At 42.8% G+C, this 25884-nt stretch overlaps 1 protein-coding gene across 1 annotated transcript; it reads right to left on the bottom strand.

Moving 5' to 3' along the window:
* Positions 1–597: 597 nt before the first annotated feature.
* Positions 598–12399, bottom strand: ADAMTS1 (ADAM metallopeptidase with thrombospondin type 1 motif 1). The gene is made up of 9 exons (XM_035115889.2): positions 11397–12399; positions 7847–8193; positions 6909–7041; positions 5638–5805; positions 4215–4501; positions 3300–3486; positions 3035–3210; positions 1855–2030; positions 598–1582 (listed from the first exon to the last, which is right to left on the bottom strand). The coding sequence occupies exons 1-9, from the start codon at positions 12022–12024 to the stop codon at positions 850–852; spliced, it is 2835 nt and encodes a 944-aa protein (XP_034971780.1). The 5' UTR covers positions 12025–12399; the 3' UTR covers positions 598–849.
* Positions 12400–25884: the final 13485 nt, after the last annotated feature.

Genomic DNA, 25884 nt, shown 5'->3' with positions numbered 1-25884 from the left:
TAAATTTGTGTTTTGTTGGAGTCCTGTGGAACAATTGTGGGCATGAAGAACACACACACACACACACACACACACACACACACGAGCGATCAATCAATCCAGGGCAGTGAGAACAGTGTGCGGTTCTCGAACTGCTACCATTCTAACTCGGCAGGCTGAGCATACCAGCTACAATGAAGAAAAAGGATCTCATTAAAAGGTTTTAAGAGCACTACATTCTAGTTATCAGGAGATTTTACAAGCAAACATCATTGTAAATGTTTGCTTCCTGGTGGAGAATATCACTCTACTGTTATATAAAACTATTGATAGCAGCCATGAACAATATAGTTTCCCCCCCAAAATACTGTTATGTTTCTTGCTTTTGTGAGGTAGGCAAGAGCTGACCAATAATTAAGCTTAGAGGAAAATGGACTTCCCCCTCCAACTTGGATTAAGAGAGGGATTTTATCAGTACCACAAAACAAATTCCTTAAGTTTTAACAAAAAAATCAACTCTCACTAAAACGTTGAAATGTTTGTTTAAACTTCTTTGGCCACTGTCTATGTTTTGTTTAATTTGTAACAGGCTTAAAAGAGGAAATTGTAATGCCTCGGGAATTTTACCTGCTGAAGATGAAACAGCTAGCAACTAAGATTTTTCTTCTTCCAGATTTTCAGTTGACATGTTTTTTTTTTTTACATTTCAGTATACTATCTAACATTATTTGCACTGTTCCATCTCAGTGGATTCCCTGTGAATTTTCCATGCGAATTACAATTGCTACCTCTCAATAGTTCATTTTCAGTGCTTTGGTCTGAAGGGGAAAAGAAAACAATCAACTTTAGCTTCCCCCAACCTGTTAAGGTTTAGCTGCAGTTTGTAACATTGCAGAAGTCTATTAAATGTTTAGGTTTCTTTGAAATGTCACAGCTTTCGTTGGACAATGTGGCACCACCAAAGGACATGCATCTTAACAATCTCTTTTTGAAGCCTTTCCCGCATGTCTTAGAGCACGGTGACCAGCCTCCCAGCTGCCACTGTGGGCATGGTGTGTCTGCACACGGCCGGACATCGCTTGGCTTGAGTTCTTTTGCACAGTCTGTGGCAGGCTGTCCATTAAGGTCTCTGCACTCTACAGATCTCCTCTGCCAACCAGTACCGCAGGACTTAGAACATTCTCCCCATTCTTCAAAAATCCATTCAGATAAGATCGTCTCCTGAATTGCATTGAAAGAATCAGTCTTTTTGCTGGGAGGTTTCTCGGAACCTGCTTTCTTCACAAAATAGGTGTATTTGATCTTAAGTCGAAACGAATCACCCACAGTAAGGACCTGTATTGTTAAAGGTTCCTTCAGTGGGCTGAAGCTGCGGATTCTTTCCAGAGGAGCTGAGGAGCCACTGTATGTCAACACACTGCCTTTATGGGTGATGTCTTGCTCCACAGTTGATAGTGTATAGTCACCATTGAGAATGTAGGTGCCGTCTGCAGCTTTAATAGCAAGGAAGCTGCCGTCCTGCCTGATACCTCTGTGATTCCGTTGTTTAACTTCTATGTTCGTTGCCCCAGCAGGGATCACAACAACATCATGATAACCAGGTCTAGAGGTAAGAAAAAGAGGACAGCAGTTGAGTCTTCAGTATATCCTTATTTACTCAAGGATCACATTAAGTACAGAAACTTATGATTAGCTAGATATTTGCAGCTTCAAAAGTTGACGTTCCTGTACATTAACGCAAGCTTTAGGTAAGCTTTTGATTTTAAAAGATGAAAGTTTGGTACCTCAGCTGAATAATATAACTGCTCTACAATCCTAGTGGATAAGACATATCTGTAAGCTATTAGGAAGAGTTAAGGATAAAACCCCAAATACCTGGAACTAGAAAGTGTTCCAGACACTTTCTTGCAAGTAGATCCATTTCCTCCACAGACGCCACATTTATCAAACTTCTTACTGGAGCCTATGATGCGATCACAGCCAGCTTTTACACATTGCCCCTGGACACAGACTGAAGTGGACTCTGGGCTACACAAGGTTCCATCCACCACCTTTAAAGAAAGCAAAGAAGCCATGATTAGAAGGCACCTTTAAAGAAAGCAAAGAAGCCATGATTAGAAGGGCACACATGTGTTTGTACTAACACTAAACATTTTTGGCACCAGGTACAATCCACCCAGAGTTAAACACTTTTAAATCACAATGGTTTCAACGGAGGAGATATTCAATGTTCCCCACCAAAAATCAACAGTGGGCGTCATAATAAAACTAATTTTATTGTCCTTGTTCAGTGAGTGTGATGCATGTGTAGAAGTGGGTTTCCATAAACACATGACTGGCTGGATTATGGACTACATGCATAGAAAGGTACTGCCTAACTGCTTCCTGGATTTCTATATCCAGCACTTGGGGTTGTGCACATGGTTCGTGATCATTAGGAACTGTGTCTGTATAAAACTGAACAGAAGCTAGGCATCTGTGAGGATTTTGGGGGGTTGGTAGGGAATGTAGCAGAGTGAGCAAGTACAATCTCCTCTTCCCTCTCAGACTTTAAGCCTCCCCAAATCTCTGACATTGGTGGTCAGAACTGATAATATTAAGTCCTTTCTTGGGCAGTTCATAGCATCACAAAGACAGCTCACTGCTCCTTGCCTGTCTCTCTAGATCAAAAGTTATAAATTTATATTCTGTAACAGCAACAAACAGACTTTGATCTTCCAGCACTTGTGTCAGCAGGAGCCTAATTAATTTCTTCAAGGATCAGGAAGTCAGCATATAGCCAAGTAATATTTCATTATGAAGAATATGACTATACCTTACTTTAAGCTTTGGGGGGATGAGTTTTTCTGACTAATAGCTTCGAAACTGAAACTAAATCGAATGGTGGGAAGATTGGATTGCAGTGAAGCAAGGGGAGTGAAGCTATTTGAATAAAGTGTTAGTTTCCATATAAGGGTGTGCTTCTCTAAGCAATTATTAGGAGCAATAAAATTTAATGGCACATATAAAACTTTGCCTATAAGTAATACGCACCGACACTGACACCCACACCCACCTTTGGCTGAAGGACAAAGAAATAGCCAGTGCCTTTTGCAAGGCAGGTAAGCTTGCATCTGTCTTTGGGAGTGACTCCAGCAAACTTGGGTGTCCATTCCACAACAGGCCCAGTTCCAAAAGGAGACTTGGAAATGTCATTGTGAGTCTCACACTGTTCCTCCCTGAAGGTTTTGCCTGTGTACAGAAAATACATTTATTAGGCGTTTTGAAGATGTCACAACTACATTTCTTTTCTATTTGAAAAAAACCTGATTGTAACTTACCATTGTTGTCTGGACAGTCTTCAATGTTGCACGACCGGTACTGCACCCGCTTTCCCTCACAGTATTTCCCGCCGTTCTTGGGAACTGGGTTGTCGCACTCTCGCACAGAGTACTGCACTCCACCACCGCACGTCCTGGAACACTCTCCCCAGGAGCTCCATGATCCCCAGGCACCATGAAGAGGGGTCTACATTTCAAGACACAGAAATAAGCCCACATGTTAAATGCTTTGGGGGAAAGCATTAATCATTCGAAACATATTTTAGGCTGCAACTCTGTGCCTACTTTCTAGTGACTGAGGCTGTGACCCTATGCATGCTTACCTGGGAGTAAATCCTACTCAAGTAAGACCCACTTACTTCTGAGTAGACATGCATAGGATTGCATTGGCACAGGATCTGCTATACTACCAGGTCATGTGATAGCAGCCAGGCAATTTGTTATACCAGCCTGGCAGCTAGCCTAATAGAGTGTCATTTTCCTCTGTTGCCCCTGCCCTAGTTGGCATGAGTGGTGTGGCTGTGGTGGGGGCTATGCTGCCCCATTAGGCCATACTGCTGCCAGTCGGATGTTTGGACTGCCCCCTTACTTCTCACTTAACACACACAGGATCACTATACTAAGCTAAAATATTTAGATTTATCGGAACTAAAAACTTGAGTGGCCCAGAATATTCCTAATTTGTTTAGCCATATCTTCATGCTGCATTTTAAATTGTTGTGCATAGGATCTTGAGGTGAAGGGCAGGTAGCAAATCAAATCAGCATCATCATTTTTACTATTAATTATTATTATTTATATTCCACCATTTCCCCATTCTGGGACTCAAGGCAGCTAAAAATAATTACACTGCACATCATCACTCTTGATTAAATACATATTTTGTTTTCTTTCGTTTTAAATCACCATACTTACATCATAATGCTTCCTGTCTGTCTTCTCAATGCACTTGCCATTCATGCACCACTTTCCCTCTCCACAAGTGGTGCCGTCTGCCCAAGGGAAATGTTTGGTTTGGCACACAAGCAATCCACCAGACATGCCAGTACACCACAAAGTTGTACATGTGCTGGCTACATCAGGACAGTGTTTGGAATCTTCTCCAAATGTGAACTGGCACTGCCTATTCACATCATACTGTCTGCCAGGCAGATCAGAAGGGAGTTGGATAGGCTTGTGCGGCTTGTCCAGCAAGCATTCGCCTGGAGAAAGGGGGAAAAAAAAGAGTGATGGGAAACTTTTGTTAAAAAGTTGGGTGGCTTTTCCTGTAAATAGGATAGTATCAGAAAGAGATCTGAGAGATTTCTGATCTGAGGCATGCACTCACTAAGATTTATTTTACAAAATGTACTGCAACAAAATACGTCTAAGCAGGTTCAACAGAGATCTGTTGAACAATTGCAGGAAAGTGATCAAAATAATGATTCAAAAGCTCTGAGGAACATAGGTAGCAGTCTTAAGGCCACTGGGCCCATGCAGCTTAGTAGCCATGCTTACTAGGGCTGATGGGATTTGGAGGCAAACACCATCTGCTGGATGGCAGGTTCCTCATCCCTGGTATAAATGGATTGGCAGTGGCTTGCTGGGGTTTCAGAAATGATGGCCTTTTCCTTGCCCCACTGGGGCAAGATGCTGGCGATTGAGACTGGAACTTTCTGCAGGAAAATGTGTCCATCTTTGCACACTACAAATGCTATAAAAATGACTGAAAAAGGGAATGTTTTAGACAGTTGAAGTGAATCTGTCAATATTTGACAACATATTTTCAACCATAAAATGGAAGTTGCCCATTGAACTTAGGAACACCCCTGCGATCTGGCTAGTTTCCAGTAACAACCAAGTAGAGAGGCCTCTAGGAAATGTGTGTTGAGGTTTCGAAAGCACTAGTCCTGCTCTATTGGCCCTCTCTCCCTAATACTCAGGAGCATGCCGGACACGAGCACAGGGACTGCATTTGTATTACTATGACTAATAGCTGTCTGATACAGCTGAAGAGCAAGTAAAATTTGTTCTTGACATTGTCACAACAGTATGGATGTCACTTACACACAAGCATTTCCTGTTTCGCTTAGATAACCCACCCACATGGCTGAATGAGCCAATTGTGTGGGGTTTTCTTATGCAGCCACCCCTTCTGGAATGGTGCCACTTCTGTGGGAAAGAGCCATGTAACCTTTAAATAATCCCCCAGGTGTGTGTAAGTGGTCTAAAGGGCAATTAACAGCAGACTTATATTAGAAAGCAGCAGAATTGTTTCAGCAAGTTGGAAATTAAAGCGTTAAATGTAAGCAGTATATGAACCCTAGCATTACAGAGATAAATTGAAACCACGACTTACCATGGCCATTATCCAAAAATGTAGTAATCATATAAGCACTGCACGGAGACCACGGCTGGCTTCGATCCAAGTTGGAAAGCATAGATGCCATCATATGGGAGTCCCTGCTTATACCATTAATACCAGCACATTGCTTTGCATCGTCATGGGGCATACTGAACACATGGCCTGAAAAAAAAGATAGCATCATAAAATCTCCTATATACATAATGACTCTTTAAAATTACCTTCTGTTACACTAAGTATTACACATCTGCATGGATGTAATTTTGATGTGTACTACTGGAGAAAAGAAGTTTAGGACTCCCAAGGACAAAATGATAACACAGCAAGTTTTGCGTCAGGGTTGCAAGGCCATCTGCCAGGGTTGCAAGCAGCCAAAAGCTGCAATTCAGAGTATAAGCAAACTTTGAACAGAAGACCCTCTCTTACTTCCTTTGGTAATTCACATTTGGCCAATGGACCCGCAATAATGCCCCATGGAATAAGGCTGCATAATGCAGCATTGGAGAATTTTGAAAATAGTGCAGATTGGACTGATCAAGCAGTTCTGGCACTGTTTCTCATGGCAACAAAACTTTTTTGACATGTATATTTTGAGAGCAGGGAGAGTAAACCCTCAGCCATCTTGTTTGGAATCGCAAGAAAGCTGCCCTTCCAAAATGTTATTTGAAAGAGTTTTCTTCCCCACCCCTGAAGATCAAGCTTGGGGATAGAGCTCATTGTATTTCCTCCACTTTGCTGAAATGCCAAAAAAAAAGAAAAAAGAAAAAGAAAAAAAAGCTTTGGCAAAACACTTTGATACAGCACTAATTAAAAGGCCCTTGTTTCCTGTGATTGCTCTCCAAATGCTGCCCAACTTTATGCAGATTCTCAGTAAGGTGGCTCTATCGCTTCAGACCACACACACATGGGGATGCTACCTATGGTCTTGTTTCTTCAGATTACAAGTGGAGGCTCACATAATTGAATGCTTCTCTAGGGAGGCGGGGAAATCAGAGAGAAGGGTTCTGACCTATCCTCCTTAAGATCTAGTTTTCTGTGTAAATTGATATTTTGTTGTTGTTGGATGAACACTCAATAATGCACGCCCCCCCCCACCTGTAGTGTGAAGACGGACAACCCAGGCAAAGGTTTACCACCTCATTGAGAACTAGACCACAGTAACAGGGAATCATGCTGCTTTAATAGCTTAAATGCAGACTAAAATGCATAATGTATGTTTTAAAATAAATCAAGGCTGCCACAGATCTCTCTTGAATCTCAATTACCTAATTCATGAGTGGCGGTAAAAGCAGCTTGCAAGCCATCATCTTCTATGACAGAGCAACTGCGGTTTGGATCACAAGCAGTTCCCACATCAGCCATCCCAAGTGTATCGCATGTCTTGGCACCACAGAGATCCTATACAAGGAGAAGAAGAGCCAGTTTCATTATTAATTAGGTCAGGAGCTTAACCTTGGCATGAAGAGTCTTACTTTGGCAGTTTGCCTTTCCTTCTGGAAAGAGCATTAATACTCAGAATTTCAACAGGTATAAAGATAATTCTCTCTTGGAAGGACCTGCACAAAACTTTGCTATGCTAATTGTGGTAGTCATGCTGCAAAGAAATATATTTTAAGTCAACAGTGTAAGTTTCCTATGGAGGTTTTCTAAAATAAACTGTTTGGGTAATTATCCCACACTATAATGTATGAGTTTTCCCCACCTACTTTATGCAGTTGTGTGGCAATGGAAATTTACCTAGAACTTCTTGTGAAAGAGTTCCAGGTGGATTTGCCGTTCAAGCAGGAGCCAACAAATCTCACAAATCAAATTCTCAGCAGTGTGTATGCTGAACTACTTACTTTCTGTAGTTTCCAAATGGGTGAAATTACAAAAAGTATAGCAAGTTAAAACTGGTGCATTAACATATTTCTTCAGTGACTGGATCTTTGGAACAATATTTCTTAAAAAAAATCAAATAAAAAGTTTCTGGATGCATTGGTTCCAAAGTCTTGTGATAAGTAAATAAATGTATTTTATTTACTTTTTTACTTTTAAATCCTGCCTTTTCCCATCATGGAACCCAAAGTGGTTCCCAGCTAGTCACCCATCCAAACACTATCCAGCTCAGATCTGCTTAGCCTCAGCTTAGCCTATGTACTTCCAGACCATACTCGGGAATCTGCCAAACAAACCCATTCCTTTTTTATTCTTTTCTCCTTACCTGTCTAGTGAAAAGAATTGCAGTGTCATAATGCTCAGGATGCCGGTCACTAGGAGGATTGTGTTGCTTTTGCCAGTTGCAGAAATTTTTTAAGGTAAGCGCAGCGTTTGAGGACACATCAGGCCCCTTCTGCTCCTCATAGATGACCATTATTTTCACTACCACCAGACTGACAGAGTTCCGGATGCTGGGATGTTTATACAATTTGGCAGCCACAGACAGGAGTGTCAGAAGATAATGTTTCAGCCCATTGCCATGGAACTCTGCCATAGATTGGTCAGCTACAAGCAAGGTTTCCACATAGCGATGGCTTGACACAAATCTTTTCTTCCTTGTACTTCTATGTCCTGTATTTTAGAAAAGAAAAATACTTATAAATAGCTGACTGAGGGCTTGTTTTATACATAGAGCTTGAACAGTAAACATTTTCGACAGTTTAAAGTAGCAAAGATGCTTCTTCTTCTTCTACTTAAAAGCGAATTCTGTTTCAATCTAGGCAATATTTCCACCACAGGTAAAAATATAAATCTCCCTTGCTGCTGTGAATCATTCTTCACAAGCAACCTATGCCAAGATTCAGCCTCTAGAAATGAGAGGCTGACTCTCAGGATCAGGTCCAAAGACTCATCATGGAGCCATGCATGTTACACATGCCCACGTTTTTGTGCTTGGCAAAATACTAGGAGTGGGGTTTCCCCACTTTTCTTGGAAATGGCACATCTCCTTGCTGATGACATCTGCTTTCTTGGTTTGGAAACAAAATTCCTTGCCTGCCTGTAGGAGGAGTTATTCCTCTAAGAAAGGGAAATTGTCCCCCTATTACTGCCAGTAGAGAAGCAAGGGATCATATTCCCTCTGCAAATGGGTAATGCCTCAAGTCTCCATTGATCTCCCTGCTGTTATAGTCAGGCAGAAAGATGCCCCACCTTCCTACTGCTTTAAGTTAAGTGTGCTGCAGACAGACACAATTGCTGAGCCTCTTAAACAGAATAGAAGTTTGTCGTCTTGTTGATCAAATGGTAGGCTACAGTATGTGGAAGCCCAGCTCACATCAACTGAGGAAAAGCTTTATCCTTTTTTGCATTGCCCATTCAGCCCTCAGTTTTAAACTGGAGTGTGATTTCCATGTGGAACAGCTGTAATTCTATTAAAAATAAAATTTGTACTTAAATAAAAGCAAAGGGTGTGTACTGAACCAGGAATGAACATACAATTAATTTGCAGTAGGATTAAAACGACTGGAAGCATGCTTGGAAGAAGTGCCCCTCCCCCTTCCGGTAATAAAACCTTAGGATTATGTCATGCTGGCACTGGAAATCAAAAGCCTTGACTAAGATTGTGGGGCTCCACGTGGAAAGCAGAGTGCAGGAATAGAAGTTTGTGCCAAGCAGCCAATTGCTACTGTGACCCAGTTCTTGTGACCTCACTGCATCACTTTCTATGCTCCAGACACTGTGCCCTTGTCTTACTCCTAGTGCCTTTTCCTCTACTTTCTCATTGGCTGCATGAGTCATATTAAATGGTCTTCATTCACAAGCCCTTATTGGACTGGAACCTCCCATTTGCTACACCTGTGTCCAAAGGCATGGCTGTGAATGATCATACTGTACAGCAATTACCACAATTTTAGGATACTTTTGTGTCAATAAAGATCTGCCTTCTCCCCCCCCCCATGAGCATATACTTGAGGATACAGTGAGCTCAATTCACTATTCATTCCTTCCCCTTGCCCCGTGTAATTTGCAGTGGAAATTTCCTAATCATAAAGGCCATGTAAATGAGTGGAAGCAGCAACAGTTTTAAGTTGTTCATTTAGCTACGGGGGGTGCCCTTTCCTGCCCATGGAGCTAAAAGCAGCTTTGGAAAGGAGTGACTGATTTAAGATGAGGAAAGGTACAAGATAGGAAAGTATATTCAACAAGCATTTACTGCTGGGATTGGTGCTCAAGCTTCAGAAAACCAACAAGTGTTTTGTGTCTGTGTCATCCATAAAGATTCAGTGATGTAGATGGAAATTATACCTGAACTACCTCCTCTCATTCACATTTTGGGACTAGCAATGGTTGTTAGATTACTTATTTCTGAATAATTCTGCATAGGTTTAGGCTGCATTCCTATGCACACTTACTTGGGATTAGCTGCTATGTCACTGGGATTTGCAAACTGAGGAACCTAGGATCAGAGTGCAATCTCTAATTTCAATAGAACGTATGCTTTGTTGTTCAGAGAGCACAGATTTACATATTTAGGACTCAAGAGTACGATCAATGGACTTTGATGTAGATATGTTTATTTATGAGTTACAATGTAATTTGCTGGATAGCTGCTTCTTAGCCAATATATATAGGATTGCAGCACTGTTAATTGCAAGGTTCTGCCTTGTTTGAATTGAAGGGAAACCAAATCACACTGCATTTAGGGTATGTTCAATGTAGTCGTTTACTCAGAAACTCATTCTCAGTAATTGTGTTTGGGACTTTAACCCAGGCTCTAATGAATTGCACTTCAACCCTTAGCCTGAACATTGTACATTCCTACTCAAGCACTCCTACACATGCTTGATGTGCAGGATGACCCCATTTAACTCAGTAGAATTTATTTCCAAGCAACATAGGATCACGTTGTGCGTTCATTGATTTCAATTCATATCCTGCTAAAGTGGTCCCCTCGAACTAGTAAATGTCACAGTACTACCCCTGACTCCTATGAGTTTATGCTAAAATAAGAGGTTTGCAGATTATGATGGACCTGCCCTTTTCATTTATTTTGGACCCCCTTACAACGATCTTTTTTAAAAGGTTAGGGTAAACTTCCCTCATCAGATGGACTACAAACTATTTACTTTTTAGAAGCTTCTAATTTTAAATGGTAGAGGGGCAGGGTAGTAAGCACTGTGACCCAGTTGGGGGGGGGGGGTTATTCTAGAATAGGTGGGCACAACTTGGCACCTGGTATCCTGTAATGTCTAACACTGGAATGATGGATCCACGCACCAAATTTACTCCAGAGCAGTCCCAAATAAAGACCTCCATGTGGACAATAAATGTATGTCATTATTGGGCGATGCAATCCTGTGCATGTTTATGGGGAAGCCAGTCCCACTGCGTCCAACACTACTCACTCCACTTGCATAGGATTTAAACTGCTTGGAAATGGTGCCTGTTGCAGTCAGTGGAACTTAAAAACAAATACTCTTAGGGTCTAAAATAAGGACATTTCTGAAGAGCTTATTCAGTCATACAATTGTTGCAAGGATTCTTAAAGGCGACGGAATGCAAACTCTAGAAACTACACTAAGCACAAGCTAGCTTTGTTATAAATCTCTCTCTCTCTCTCTTTGCACCCACCCCCATTTTTTAGAGTGGCCAATCGGAGGAAGTCGACTGCAGACTTTGGACCACTCCGGGCGCTTTGGCAAAAAAGTGCGGCCGCCTGGGCGCATGCGTGCCACGCCGCATCCCGCTGACGTTCCCACAGAGCCTGAACTCCCTTGGCTTGGAAGTTCAGCGGCTTCCCCGCCAAGGACAGCCAAGTGCAGGGAGGTTAATACCTGCGTGAGCCGCGTGTTCCGTTGCTGCTGCTCCTGCTGCAACCGCCGCCTCTTTCTCCCCATGCTGCTGCGGCTGCCCTTCCGCAGCCGAGGGGAAATCGGAGTCCGTCACTCCGCACTTCGCTCCGCCGTCTTGCCGGGGGCTCCTCCGCAGCCGGCGCCGCAGGACGTGCAGCCGAAGTGGCTCGGCTCTTCCTTGCGGGAGGGAGGCATTGGCCGGTTGAATGAGGTACTCGACGCCGCGCAGGTAGAAAGCCCCGCGGAGCCCTCCGCACAGGCTGAGGGCGGCGGCGGAGTGCGCGTCGCCGTTGACAGTGCCGGAGTAGAAGCAGCCGGCTAAGGCGCCGGGCTGCTCGGAAGCCTCTTCCTCTTCGCTCCGGGGCCGGCTGCCCACGTACTGCAGCGTCAGGTCCGGCGCCAAAAAGCTGCTGTCGGGCTGCAGCTCCAAGCTGAGGCGCTCGCCAAAGGCGTCCAGGCGGTAGAAGCGCTGCTGCTGCTGCCCGGCGAAATCCAGCCTCACGGGCATCACTAGCGCCTTCTCCTCCTCGTCGGGCTGCCGCGGGCTGCCCCGAGCGGCCAGGCAGAGCAACAGCGCGCTCAGCGCCAGGCGTGCTGCAGCCCTCTCCATGCTGTGCTGAGGTAACTTGTGGAGGAGAGAAGGGACCGAGGGGAGGGCAAGCGAAGGCGCGCCCCGAAGGCGGGCGTGGACTCGGGCAGTCCAAGCGCCTCAGCAGCAGCTTCGAAGCTCCGGCGCACCTCTCGGGACGACTCTTGAGGCGGGAAGGGGTGCCGCCGGGCTCGCCTCGTCAAGTGAACTCTCGGGAGTCCGCTGAGGGAAGCAAACGAGGCGGGTGCCGGCTTCGCGAGCGCCTCGGCTGTTCGCCTTGAATGCGAGCGCCTCGGCAGCCCGCCCTGCCCTTTATGGGATGCGCTCGGGGGAGCCCCCCTCCCCCTAGTCGAGGAGGCGGGACCCCCGTAGACCAGCTTTGAGCTCACTGCGTGCGTAACTCGTGGCTGCCGCTGCAGCTCCTCGCTGGACGCCTGCCTCCAGCCCTGGCCGGCCGCCACACCCTCAGCGAGGAGGAGGAGGAGGGCGGCGGGGAAGGGAGACGGGCCGGGGCCGAGGGGGAGATACCTGCTCCGAGCACGGTGGCTCCCCCCCGCTCAAGCTGCCTGGTCGAGCAAAGCAGCCCCGAGGCCGCGCGCCCTTCCCCTCCCCGCCGCCGCTCTCTCGACGCTTTGCCAGCAGCTCAGGTTTTCCACGTAGGAGGCGCCTGCTGCGGTCGCTCGGTGTTCCAGGGAAGGGAGAATTGGAGGAGGAGGACGCCGAGGGCAGAGGTTTCCTTGAATCTCCTCCACCCATGAAGATCTCCGACGACCCTGCCAGCTCTTTTTGCTTCCCACTCGCTCTCTCTAGTCCCAGCCAAGGCAATTTTAGGAGGACAGAGAGAGCACACGTCGTTTTAGCACACGAGGCAGTCGTGTGTTTGTGTGTAAGATTATAGCAGGCGTCTTGTTTGATCCAAGGATCATTTCTCCAAAGGCGTCTGCCACTCACCTGCTGTGAGATCCTTTCTAAAGCGAGGTGACAGTGGCCCACGCTGTCATCTGTCCAGTCCAGCTTGGAACAGGTTAATTTGTAGGCGCTGGATGTGTAAAACTCCGTTTAATCAACATGCTGCATTTTTACTAGCTTTTTTAAAATTGTACAACACTCACTAAACCAGAGGAGAAAGGGTTAGGTGAACAAAACACACTAGAGCTAAATCTTCTGTTTCCCCTCCTTGAAATGGGCAGTGTGTGTGGGTGGATGTTGTTCATTTGACCCTGAGAAATTTATTTTCTTATTCTCAGATCAGGGCTCCTTTGGAAAAGGAGAACTAAGGGTATGATGAAAAAGTCTCCAATTACAGGGCAGGAACAGCATGTCCTAAAGAGAGCCTCATGAATGTGATGGTTGTGAGAGTGATGATTTTACCTATAGCTTCCTGTTCTTGCACAGCTCTCATGACAGCTACAGTCTGTTGTACACCTGTACTTCTGAGAAGTTTGTATTATTTTTAAAACCACTTGAGCAGGCACATTTGTGTATGTGCAACAGCCAATAAACTTATCTTGAAATCCCAGCTAAACTCTAGAAGTACAGCTAATCCACTTAATTATTTATATACAACATGCTTGAGATGTCCAGTATTTTGACTGCTTGTTTCCTTCCTCCCTCACCCCAGTTAAGGGAGGCCTCTTCTTAAGACTCAGGGCAAAGAACAATCAGGGACATGTCTGGAATGAAGAGAAGTACCGGTAGTGTGGTTATTGCTCAGCTGCTAATAGTTCTGAATCCAAAGTTCTCCATTGCATCACATGCACACTACACATTAGGTTAAACTTCAGAGAGTTTCCTTCCTTCATTTGGCCTTTGCACAATGACATTTCAACACAATCATTCTAAATCAAGGGCTTTGCTCCCTAGATCCAAAGGCAGTGCCAGCAAAGTATATCAGGTCACGTGAGTTGTATATTCATTATGTGGGATACATAGTATCCTACATGTATATGTATTCATACTACAGTGCTGCTTCAGGTAGTTATACAACTTTCAGGGTTTGTTTCAGATGTGTATTTTACAACATTACTGTATATCAAATTAATTATGGTAAGATAAGCTTTTGTAGTATTCTAAGAAATGTACTCTCTCTTGTTAAAGCAGAACAATGAATTACATCATGTAAAAGACAGCATTATCTATACTTTTAGAATTATTAGATTGCTATTGTAACGAATTAGCTGCAGCAGCAACTATTTTTAAGTTGTAATGGTAATTTAAGCCCTTCTGTATGAAAAGGCACCCCTCCACTCGTTAAGCTTAATTTACATAGGTGACTTTAATGCTATCTTGTATAAGTTCAACACTATTTGTGTGTCTGTGCGCACATGCACGAAAGCCTGTGTGTGTTGGAGACTGGTGTGAAAGATACAGACCACCTTAAACATTTTGACATTAAAAAGCTATCAGTTTCTCCACCAGGTGGCACTCTGCTATCAAAGATTACTTTCTAATAGTGTTTGCTGCAATAGATGCTGAACTGAAGTTAGTGGGACCATTAACATTTTGTTCTATGTACTCAGTATTTTATTACAACAGTTTGTTTAACGCTGTCACACTGTATAGTATACGATGAATAATTTTAGCAATGTAGACACACTTAAGAGGCCGTTTTCTTTTTCTGCTTGGTGTTTTAAGGCTGAATAAAAGGTCCTGCCAACCTAGCAGTTTGAAAGCATGTCAAAATGCAAGTAGATAAATAGGAACCGCTTTGTCATGCTGGCCACATGACCTGGAAGGCGGAAGCTATACGCCGGCTCCCTCGGCCAATAATGCGAGATGAGCACGCAACCCCAGAGTCGGTCACGACTGGACCTAATGGTCAGGGGGTCCAGTCATGACCGACTCTGGGGTTGCGCGCTCATCTCACATTATTGGCCAAGGGAACCGGCGTATAGCTTCCAGGTCATGTGGCCAGCATGACAAAGCTGCTTCTGGCAAACCAGAGCAGCACATGGAAACGCCGTTTACCTTCCCGCTGTAGCGGTTCCTATTTATCTACTTGCATTTTGACGTGCTTTCGAACTGCTAGGTTGGCAGGAGCTGGGACCGAGCAACGGGAGCTCATCCCGTCACAGGGATTCGAACCACCGACCTTCTGATCAGCAAGCCCTAGGCTCAGTGGTTTAACCACAGCGCCACCTGGGTCCCTTAAGGCTGAATAGCAAATTGAAATCCCATTGAAATCGATGGGTACTTCTGAGAAGACATGCATAAGATTGTGCTGTAAATTGGAGAAAAACATGCCATTGGGACATGCAATACAAAACCTTGCATTTTGTTAGTCAAGCAATTGGGTAAAGTTCATACTAGCAGACAAGTGTTTTACCTGTCCAATAAAGAAGATGGTTAAATAAAAAAATTCCTTCAGTAGCACCTTAAAGACCAACTAAGTTTATATTTTGGTATGAGCTTTCGTGTGCATGCACACTTCTTCAGATACACATGCACATGAAAGCTCATACCAAAATATAAACTTAGTTGGTCTTTAAGGTGCTACTGAAGGAATTTTTTTATTTTGCTTCGACTCAGACCAACACGGCTACCTACCTGTAACAAAGAAGATGGTTGTTATAAAAAGATCTCAGGATTATATTTCACTTTTAAAATGTACTGTTGGAATTTAGGGCTCATTCACACTTCTGCTTGTGTCGTGCCAAAAATTACGGGTCCAAGTGGTTTTTCTGCTTGACTCACACTTTCTAGGCATGGGTCTGAGTGAAGACAAGAGGAAGATCAGCCCTTAGTCCCACTGCTACTGAAGGAGTGTTCTTTCAGGTCTTTTACATGTGTAATCTGAAGAAATTCCCACTGTGTTCAGTGGGGGTTTCTCCAAAGTAAGTGAGTATGGGATTCCATGTTTAGGTTGAAATTCTGTCTCTACTTGCTTGGGAGTCAACCCATTCATCACAGCGGGACATTCAAGTAGACATACATAGGCCTGCACATACAGCTTACTAAGTTCAATTAGTTTAGTCTGGATCAGGCAGAACAGTCCACCTTCTCTGCCCCTTTGCACCTGGCTGGGAGCGGGGTTGACTTTCAGTCCCACTGCTAGTGAGATCCCTGCCAACAGCAGTTAATAGAACACTCCACAGTGGGGCTTCTTGGGCCCTGGGCTGGATTGTTTCTGATCCTGTCATGTGACAGCTTTGAGTTCAGCTCCAGGCTCACACAGTGATCACCCTGCCTCCCACCTTAGTCAGTGTTAGAGCCCAGCTGTGGATGTGGCTGATGGCCCCACTGCTCAGCAAATCCTTGGTGCACTGGAGCAGCTGCCGGGGGGGGGGGGGCTGCTCCCTAATTCACTTAATGGAGTCTTGAGGCAGGGGATTAAAGAATGGACCAGCTCACTTTGGATGGGATACAGAATAATTAAAATAATCAGTTAAAATAAATAAAAGTAAAATAAAATACAAATAGAATGATTTTGGAAGGATTAAAGATGGGAATAGAGCGACTTGGATAAAAATAAAGTTTTAAGGGGGCTAATGGGCTAATCATTAATTGACCAATGAAGGAAGAGGGTGAACTAAGGGCATAAGTTAATGTATGCATTCAGCATTTAATTAAAATGGTATTCATCTTCTGCTTCATGTCAAAAAAAATTCACTTTGGCCAGGCCCCCCTTTTTTCCATGGGGCTTTTGGAGGGTTGGCCATGGCTCAGTGTAGCCTTTTGCCTGAAGTAGTTTAGCTAACCCAAATCTCTCTGTATGAACCAACGCTTCTGCACACCCAAGGAAGATGTGGAGGGCAACCACATGAGAACAGGCCTTTTCAGTAGTGCCCCCCCCCCACTTTGAGGAATGCCTGGTGCCATCATTATCATTTTTTCAGGTGTCATGCCAGGGCATTCTTATTTACTCAGGCCTGGTAGCTGAACTGGCATCTTTTATGAGACTATTTTGCTCCATCCAAAATTTCTCTGATACTGTCATATGGATAGTGAGTGGGAAATTGGAGTGCGAGCTTTTCCCACCTCAAAAATGGTTTTATAAACCAACTTTGTATCTGTACAGTTTGTGGAGTTACTTGGTGTAAGCAGAATGTGAGATCTCACAAGACATTCAGGTGTCAAGTTGAAGCTTAGTACATTTTCCATGTGGAATTATTGCATGTCCAAAGTGTTTGAGTCTGAAACCACAGCGGACAAATGTGTAGGCAATTGTGTCTAAAGTGGTGGTTGTGGCATTCTATTTACTTGATGTATACCCATTTAGAAATGTGCCTACCCCTTTAGCTTATTTTTGAAAAAAGGAGAGAGAATATAAATGAGAATACACACCACCAGATGGCTCACTTAGATCAGGCAACAGCTCATTTTGATGAGGAAATATTCCAAAATATTTGAGTCGATTTACCAGTTCTGTAGATGTGGCTATTTGCCATTCATGCATGCCCATGGGTTTGAAAACAGGGGTGTGCATTTTGATAGGGTATTAGCTTTGTTGGATGTTAATATTGATTTAATGCTTTGGAAGTTAGGTAGTAGTTGAAAATTTAGCTGCAAGTGTTGCATTAGGGAAATAAATAGGAAACAATGTTATGTTAAGCATGCTAAATCTCGGTCATGTTCTTTTTCAAGACAAAGCAGCTGTGCAGGGGTCCAATCCAGTTCATGAGCACATTGCGTGGATAGGAGAAGTTTTAATATTTTCCCTCTCCTGCCAATTTTAGCTATAAAGTGTTCCTCTGGCTACTACTGTTTGTTTGAGGTAAGACTTTTCATCAGATAGGTGAACTTGTTCATTTAGTTTATTGCCTCATTATAAGATATCTTATATTCTGATTCTTTAGTTCAGCAGAGAGCAGAAAGTCCCAGGTTCAGTCCCTAACATTCACTGGTGGAGCTGCGAGAGACCCAGGTCTGAAATCCTGGAGAGCTTACAGCTAGTCAAAATAGGCAATATTCAGCTAGATGAGCCAATAGACTGCTCTAGTATCAGGTAGCTGTCTATTTCCCTGAAGCTAATACCCTATTTTTCTCTGATAAACTTTGCAGGACGCACACGTTAGTAGATAGCCCATTAGCCTTAATTAATGAACTTTAATTTCAGTTTGTCTTTCAGCTTTAGAATGATCCTGTTATAAATTCTATTAGCTTAAGGATTTTTCAAAGCATATAATCATGCAACACTCTACCTTATGTAAGTCTTTTATTAGATCATGGATGCTTGGAAAAAATTAACACTAACAGTTGCTTGGTCCTGTGGACCCTGGTCAGCTGTCCTTCATCTATTTACACAGTGACTCAGATCCATCAATAGAGATTGTTCTGCTAACAGATACTATAATGTTGATGCATTACCTCCTTTGATGAGCCTCTAAGCTTGCATTCTTAGCCGTAGCATTTGTCTGAAGATTAATGTCTGGTAATATGAGAGTTCTCCTTTTGTCATGTGGACATCACTTCCTCCAGGCATGCTTAATATTTTGACTATCGGGAATATGTTCACACTAGGACTGAATGAACTTCAGATTTCAATCCTTGTTTAAAGTGATTTTTAATCAGTGACATTAATCCATAGATGGTTTGGGTATAGCAGGGCAGCCTGCCTTCCTGGTCTTTGTGTGCATATTGCATGCGGAGGGCTCCACTATGTGTCCTAAATTGCTTTATACTACAGCCTATGTACCACAGACAAAACAGCTGGGTAGTGTAGTATGATGTGTAGGGGGCTAGTGAGATGGATGTTAATCAGCAGCAACTGGAAAGCCCAGTTGCTTGACTGTTCCTGGAACCTGCCCTGTACCCTTTTGGTAGATAATGGATCGAATAGCCTTTAGAGATGATGTGATGTGTGTATGTTTGTGATTGTAAGACACCTGTTGTACCTTGAAATCTCGTGTTTACTCAGAAGTAGGGTCCGCTGTAGTTGATGGGGTTCTCTCAAGTGAGTTCTCAGTGGGGTGAGGATTGCAACCATAGCTGTTCTTTTGTCCTTGGGTGAGGGATCTAGAAGTTCTTGTTTTCAGTTCTGTGCTTCTGCTTGAGGATTGTCACATTTTTATTGCACTCCACCTGCAGGTTTTGTTGCTTGGAAAACACTATTTGTTTTGGCTTTTCTGGAAGGGTGCTAAGGAAAATGGCCAGGCTTTCAGTAGAGGTAGGATTGCCATATTTCAAAAAGTAAAATTCCTGACACCTGCAAAATAGTGATTTTATGAATTTTGAGCTGTTTCCACTGCTTTTTCCACCGTGTTGCCATACATTCGGGTTTTCCCTGACATTTTGTAGATTTGGCAAAATTCCTCCCTGGCGCCATTTTACACCTGAAAACCGGCACATATCAAGAATTTTCCTGAAGTACGGCAATCCTAAGAAGAGGGGAAGGTATCAGTTACCTGTCATTTATCCATTCTGAACTTCTTCAGCAAATGAGACAATTTTTAGTTCTGTTGGAAAGTCCAGTTTAGAATTAACCTTTCTAATCACAGTCTCAGCTGTCAGGTAGTAAACCTATACAATTTAAACAGTCCTCTTGGAAAATGACAGGTTTGGAAATGCATGTGCTACTTTCTAGGAGTGAAGATTTTGATTAGGCATAGGCAAACTCAGCCTTCCAGATGTTTTGGTACTACAGCTCCCATGATCCCTAGCTAACAGGACCAGTGGTCAGGAATGATGGGAATTGTAGTCCCAAAACATCTGGAGGGCTGAGTTTGCCTATGCCTAATTTTGATGAACCTTAGACTCTCCCACTAATTTCAGTAAGGGAAATAGCTTCAATTTTCCTTTTATCCTTTCCCATAACGAGAATTGCATGTATTTGCTCATGTGGTCCTTTGCAATAGGTCTAATACAGAAGTAATTGATACTCTAAAGAATAACTACATTGTGGGAGAACAAAATGAATTATATTTTCAATGAAGATAAGAAATATAAATTTACCTCAATATATCTTAGCTTACATCATCAGCCTTTCACCAGGCAACTTGGAGAGAGAAAAAATATAAACAATTGTTAGTGTGGCTCAATGCTCGGATTGACTCTTTTCCATGTGTTGATGGCTGCAACCTGCAACACAATGTAGTATAATATAGTTGATTCTGAAGTAACTTCTCCAGATGTAATGCCATGAATATGCAGCTACATCAGCAACGAGAGTGTTGAACTCAGTCCTATGCATTGCTTTAAACTGCTACCTTGAATTGAGCCATTTATCCTCCTCTTGGTTTATTCATTTATTTAGGCGACCCATTATTCATTAAAATCAGTCTAAAAGTGGGGTACACACACACACACACACACACACACACACACATATTTATAATACATAATAAATTTATCTTCAAAATTGCTTTTGAACATTAACTAATTTCAAATTTTCAGTGGTCTGCTATGGCGATGTGTGCAGGCATCCACCCTACAGATGCACAGCCATTAGCATTATCTTGTATGCATGGTAAATATCTCCGGTTCATCATTCTGTGCTGCCTTTGCAGTCCTTTGAAAAGGCTCATTGGGAAGACTAAATATAAGATGTATAGATTTATATCAGCACAACTGGATTGGTGTTTGCCTTTAGGCTAGATTAATTACCCCCTGCTCTATTTTGTCCTGAACAGTAGTCTTGTTAAGTGCCATTACACCATATCTGAAAAGGGGACTAATGTTTCTGCAGCATTGGTATGGGACTGGTTCATGGTGGTGCTAGCCCTGTACCCCTAGATGGCTTTCACTAAATTGCAAAGAGAGAGGGATCCTAGGGTGTCTGATAAATGGCTTGTGATAAGCTGGAATTAAAATAAAATGACACCTAGCAAGTTGCTGTGGTTCCATTTGCCACACTAAAGTGGGTTTGCTGAGGAAGGAGGTGCCTTCTATTGTAAAAGGAGAAAAGAAATCTATGTGGTCTTAAATAATTTCTGCAGTAGGAACATTCAGCTATTTTCAGACACAGTCATACCTCGGTTTAAGTCTGCCTCGGTTTGAGTATTTTCAGTTTAAGTACTCTGCAGACCTGTCTGGAACAGATTGATCCACTTTCCATTACTTTCAATGGGAAAGTTTGCTTCAGGTTAAGTACGGACTTCCGGAACCAATTACACTCATACCTCAGGTTAAGTACGCTTCAGGTTGAATACTCCACGGACCGTCTGGAACGGATTAATCCACTTTCCATTCCTTTCAGTGGGAAAGTTCGTTTCAGGTTAAGTACGCTTCAGGTTAAGTACAGATTCCAGAACCAATTGTGTTTGTAAACCAAGATACCACTGTACTATGGCTTTGCTTTACCTCCTCTATTATATTTCTTCAGCTCTTAGAATCCTATAGGCTTTGGTATATAAAATGCAGAGTGGGCATTTGCCCTTTCTGTTTTAGGGGGCAATCTAAATACTTGGCACTGACCGACAGGGCTTTATGGAGTGGCAGAGCAACTGCTGTACCCATAGTCCAGTGGCTGGGGTAGAAGGTGCGGGAGATGGGCAGGATGGTCACTGCAGCAGGTGGGAGCTGGCATAGCGATCAGGCCCAGATTGAAATCCATCAGATGGCCTGCTGGCTCAGCCCCTCACTTTCTTCTTATCTTCCTGTTTTGGGGCCTTACATTGCCAGCTGTGTTGATAAGGCAGAAGGGGCAATTCTACACTGGTGGAGTAATGCTTGCATTAGGATGAAATGAGAAGCCCAGGAGGAGGCTGGTTAAGTTGCCAGAACTGGCCCAAGGAGGGTTTGGATTGCCCTGATACTGTTGCATGTGCAGATTCTAATCAGATGTGCTAAACATTGTGAACAGAAACATCCAAAGGCATTTAGCAAACATCTACTTTACAAATGTACATACATTTTTAGCTTTCATGTTGATGTCATGAATAAACAGCTGTGCTAAAATAGCCTAAAAAGTATAAACAAGGGGTTTTTTTGTTTAAAAAAAAGACAAAAACTTGGTCTGATTATATATTTAACTAAGAATTTTATTAATGGACTTTTCAAGACTTTCCAAAAATAATGTTCTTATTGTATGCTTTTAGGTAAAGGTAAAGTGACCCCTGACCATTAGGTCCAGTCGTGACCGACTCTGGGGTTGCGCGCTCATCTCGCATTATTGGCCGAGGGAGCCGGCGTATAGCTTCCAGGTCATGTGGCCAGCATGACAAAGCCGCTTCTGGCAAACCAGAGCAGCACATGGAAACGCCGTTTACCTTCCCGCTGTAGCGGTTCCTATTTATCTACTTGCATTTTGACGTGCTTTCGAACTGCTAGGTTGGCAGGAGCTGGGACCAAGCAATGGGAGCTCATCCCGTCACAGGGATTCGAACCGCCGACCTTCTGATCAGCAAGCCCTAGGCTCAGTGGTTTAACCACAGCGCCACCTGGGTCCCCTGTATGCTTTTAGGCAAATGCAAAATAAAACAAGATCATGGAGAGCAGATTTTAAAATAGTAAAAACAGTGGCTTAGTTCAATCAATCAATAACCTTTATTAGGCATGACAAGTTCAGGAGCTTCAGAACAAAATTATGGATAAAACATTCACGTTATAGACTTCATGAAATAAAATACATATTAATTAAATTAATATTTTAAAACGATATATCAATTTTCAATTAGCATCCCCTGGTCCTAGCTCCTAAATGTTCGGCTTTTGGGAGAGCTAGATATCTTCATTCTATCTCCATAGAGGGGAACACGTTGAATCTAGCCAGCATGAAGAGCCTGCACCCTTCCTGACTTAGTGGCTTAGTTCATGAAATATAATTGTAGAAAAGTATTCTGCTTTTACTGGTGCACACCATATGTTTAATATAAACATGGTGCCCACCAAAGAATCTTGGGAACTGTAGCTTGCTCTCCATCGAGTAACAATTCCCAGCACCATTAACAAAGTGCAGTTCCAGGGAACTTCGGGGAAATGTGTGTTTCTTGTGCATCAACTGTATGCCTGAGTGCTCACTGGAAGGACAGATCGTGAAGCTGAGGCTCCAATACTTTGGCCACCTCATGAGAAGAGAAGAATCCTTGGAAAAGACCCTGATGTTGGGAAAGATTGAGGGCACTAGGAGAAGGGGACGACAGAGGACAAGATGGTTGGACAGTGTTCTCGAAGCTACAAACATGAGTTTGACCAAACTGCAGGAGGCAGTGGAAGACAGGAGTGCCTGGCGTGCTATGGTCCATGGGGTCACGAAGAGTTGGACACGACTAAACAACTAAACAACAACAACAACAATTAAGTTTGGCTTTGATCCCTCAGTTTGCTATAGTGTTGAAAGCTTGACATTTCTACAAATATGAAAAGTAAGTGTTACTGCCTTCTAGAGAAATTTGTTTAACTATTATGACTGCTAGTTCAAATTAGCCTATTTTGCAACAAGTTGCCTTGGCTGATAACTGGATATGTAACTGGACAGTAATTCCAAATAGTAATGGTATTTGGGTTGGGTGATAAAACTGAAATAGCTGCAGCCACTGTTATTGTTAAATAAAATATTTCAGACTTGCCCAGTCCTGTGAGCCACAGCCTTGGAAAATCCACAAGGCATAGCATACACAAACCTGGCCCTTGAAAATGTGGGTGGGGAGAGAGGTCCTTTCTAGCTGGGGGTAACAACATCTGAGGATGTTGCACAAAAGTCATTTTGAAGTGGAGTGTAGGTGGTTGGTCCTTTTTTTTTTTTTTGGATTAGCAGACAACTTGGAAAGAGCGTGCCAAGGGAGATGAGCTTTCATTGGGGAGAATGCACTTGAGTTAACAGAATGAGGAACCTGTTAATAAATAGGGATGCTGGCATAAGTTGATGAGGCGAATGTTTCTAAATAGTGACAGGAAAACCTTTTGCTACTTAGTATTTGAATGTGTGTATATTAAGACAGTTCTAAAGGAAAATTCCTAAGTTTTATGAAAACATTCCAGCCAATTAGTGGTTGAAAGTAGGTCGTCATGTGATTTGAGTTATTCAGCCATTTTGCTTCCATTTGATGTGTCTCGGGAATTAGATCTGCTGCATATTGTTGCAGGTCAAGAAATCAAATCATAGTGCTATTTTATGTACACATCAGCACATAACTGGGTTTTTTTTAATATAAAAAACAAACAAACCTTTATTTGAAGGGGCAAAAATGATGATGATGCAGAGATAACAAACAGTACCATGTGACAACAGAACACCCACATTCAGGAGTTTGGCCAAAAAGGTGAGCAGGCAGGCATCCAGCTGTATATGCAGCAAGTTAAGTGACTATACTTCAAGAAAATATAGTCTCCCAGGCCTTTGGGTAATTAAACCATCTACTGTATTGCCTTTTAAACTGTGGGTGGGTGGTGGTAATTGCTTTTGTTTGTTACTATGGTATTTTTGTGGTTTTATAATATAAACCATCCTGGGATCCTCAGATGAAGGGTGATATAGAAATTTAGTAAATAATAAACACACACTTGTGTCTAGGGTCTCAGTATTGCATCTTGTATTTTTATTGCATTATCTTTTAACGTTGTCCAGCACTTTGTGGGTCTTTCTTAAATGAAATAGTGGTTTGTAAATAAATGACAATGATTTGCACGATCAGCTGGGGGAATCAATACTCTGGAAGCCATTACTTCTAATCTCGTCTGTAATGTGAGCAGAACTGGTAGCAGCAGCTACCCATTAGGCTGTTGGAGGAGAGGGATGACCAAAGTGTAGAAGCAGAAGCAGAACTCCCTGGAGCACTTTGTTTCCATGTCCACAGCCTTTTAGACAGCTCTCTAAAATAATGTATATATTTTGTAGGTGCATAGCTGCCAAGTTATCCCTTTTTTAAGGGAAATTCCATTATGCTGAATAGGCTTCCTCGCGAGAAAAGGGAAAACTTGGCAGCTATGTGTAGGTGGTATTATTACATTGGCAATACTGCATTGCAATTTATTTGTTATTAGAGATGTGAAGGCCTGGACAAAAACACTAGACAAATTCAGAAGAAAGGGTTCCCACCCAAGCCTTTTAAAAAACCTTTTCCCCATCAACATCAAACCACCCCAGCGCACATTCTAGAAACACACATGTATCCTTTTCACTAATGTTTAGAAACAGGTGTATGAGAGGGAGGAGGGATGTCTTTGTGGGTGAGATTTGGCATGCAGGAAGGATTAAATACCTCCTTTCCCTTCCCTCTTAATTTTTTCCATCCCAAAGCAGCTACCCACCTGTCTTTTAAAAGAACACCACTGGGGTATTGTTAAAACACATTTGCTTGTAACTTTCAGTTACGTTTGAGGCAAACATTTAGGTATAGAAAATGAACTAACTCCAAAAGCATTTAGTATTTCAAGGGAAAGAAAAACCCACACTGACATCTGATTACTGATTTCAAGAGACTGAGGTTTACAAATAATAATAATAATAATAATAAAAAGAAAAACACCATCCAAGATTTCCCTTTTTTCTGTTGAAGAGGGGAGGCCAGATTTATAGCTCTGTGTATTGGAATGCAATGTCCTCCTGGCATTTTCTCTCAAAATCTTTTCATAGCTTAGATTCCTATCAAAGGAAGCTGTATCCACAGGTATAGATAATATGTGGCGATTGCAACAAGACCCTAGGCAGCTGTTCTTCTTTCCATTTCCCCCTTATTATAAGGAATGAACAGGGCTGTAACTAAAAAGGACAACACTGACTTCAAATGAGATGCTGGCTTGAAAGCAACTGGACGGGTAGCAGTTCTCAATTTGCCACATAAATAGAACTGGGACTTGGGAAAGAATTTTTACTCAACCCACATTGCATAGGTGTAGCCCTGTTATTTTTGGGAAAAATATTACAGCACAGTAAAATATTCTCTACGGGCTACTTTCCTGGACAAATCAAAGCTTTCAGTGCTGTGTGGAAGAAAATCATTGTTTGGTAGGCTATCTGTGTCTCTCTTGTGCCATCACACTATAGCTCAAAGTAGCTGCATATGG

The sequence above is a fragment of the Zootoca vivipara genome, chromosome 4, assembly GCF_963506605.1.
Source record: "Zootoca vivipara chromosome 4, rZooViv1.1, whole genome shotgun sequence".
NCBI classification, from domain to species: domain Eukaryota; kingdom Metazoa; phylum Chordata; class Lepidosauria; order Squamata; family Lacertidae; genus Zootoca; species Zootoca vivipara.
Note: the sequence above shows the minus strand (reverse complement) of the source record. Positions and strands in the feature narration are given on the sequence as shown.

Coding starts and splice junctions, on each gene's coding strand:
- ADAMTS1 (XM_035115889.2), bottom strand. CDS start 12,024: ATGGAGAGGGCTGCAGCACGCCTGGCGCTGAGCGCGCTGTTGCTCTGC. Junction 8,194..11,396: donor GGAACACGCGGCTCACGCAG/GTATTAACCTCC, acceptor TCTAAAATACAG/GACATAGAAGTACAAGGAAG. Junction 4,502..5,637: donor ATTTTTGGATAATGGCCATG/GTAAGTCGTGGT, acceptor CCCTTTCTCCAG/GCGAATGCTTGCTGGACAAG.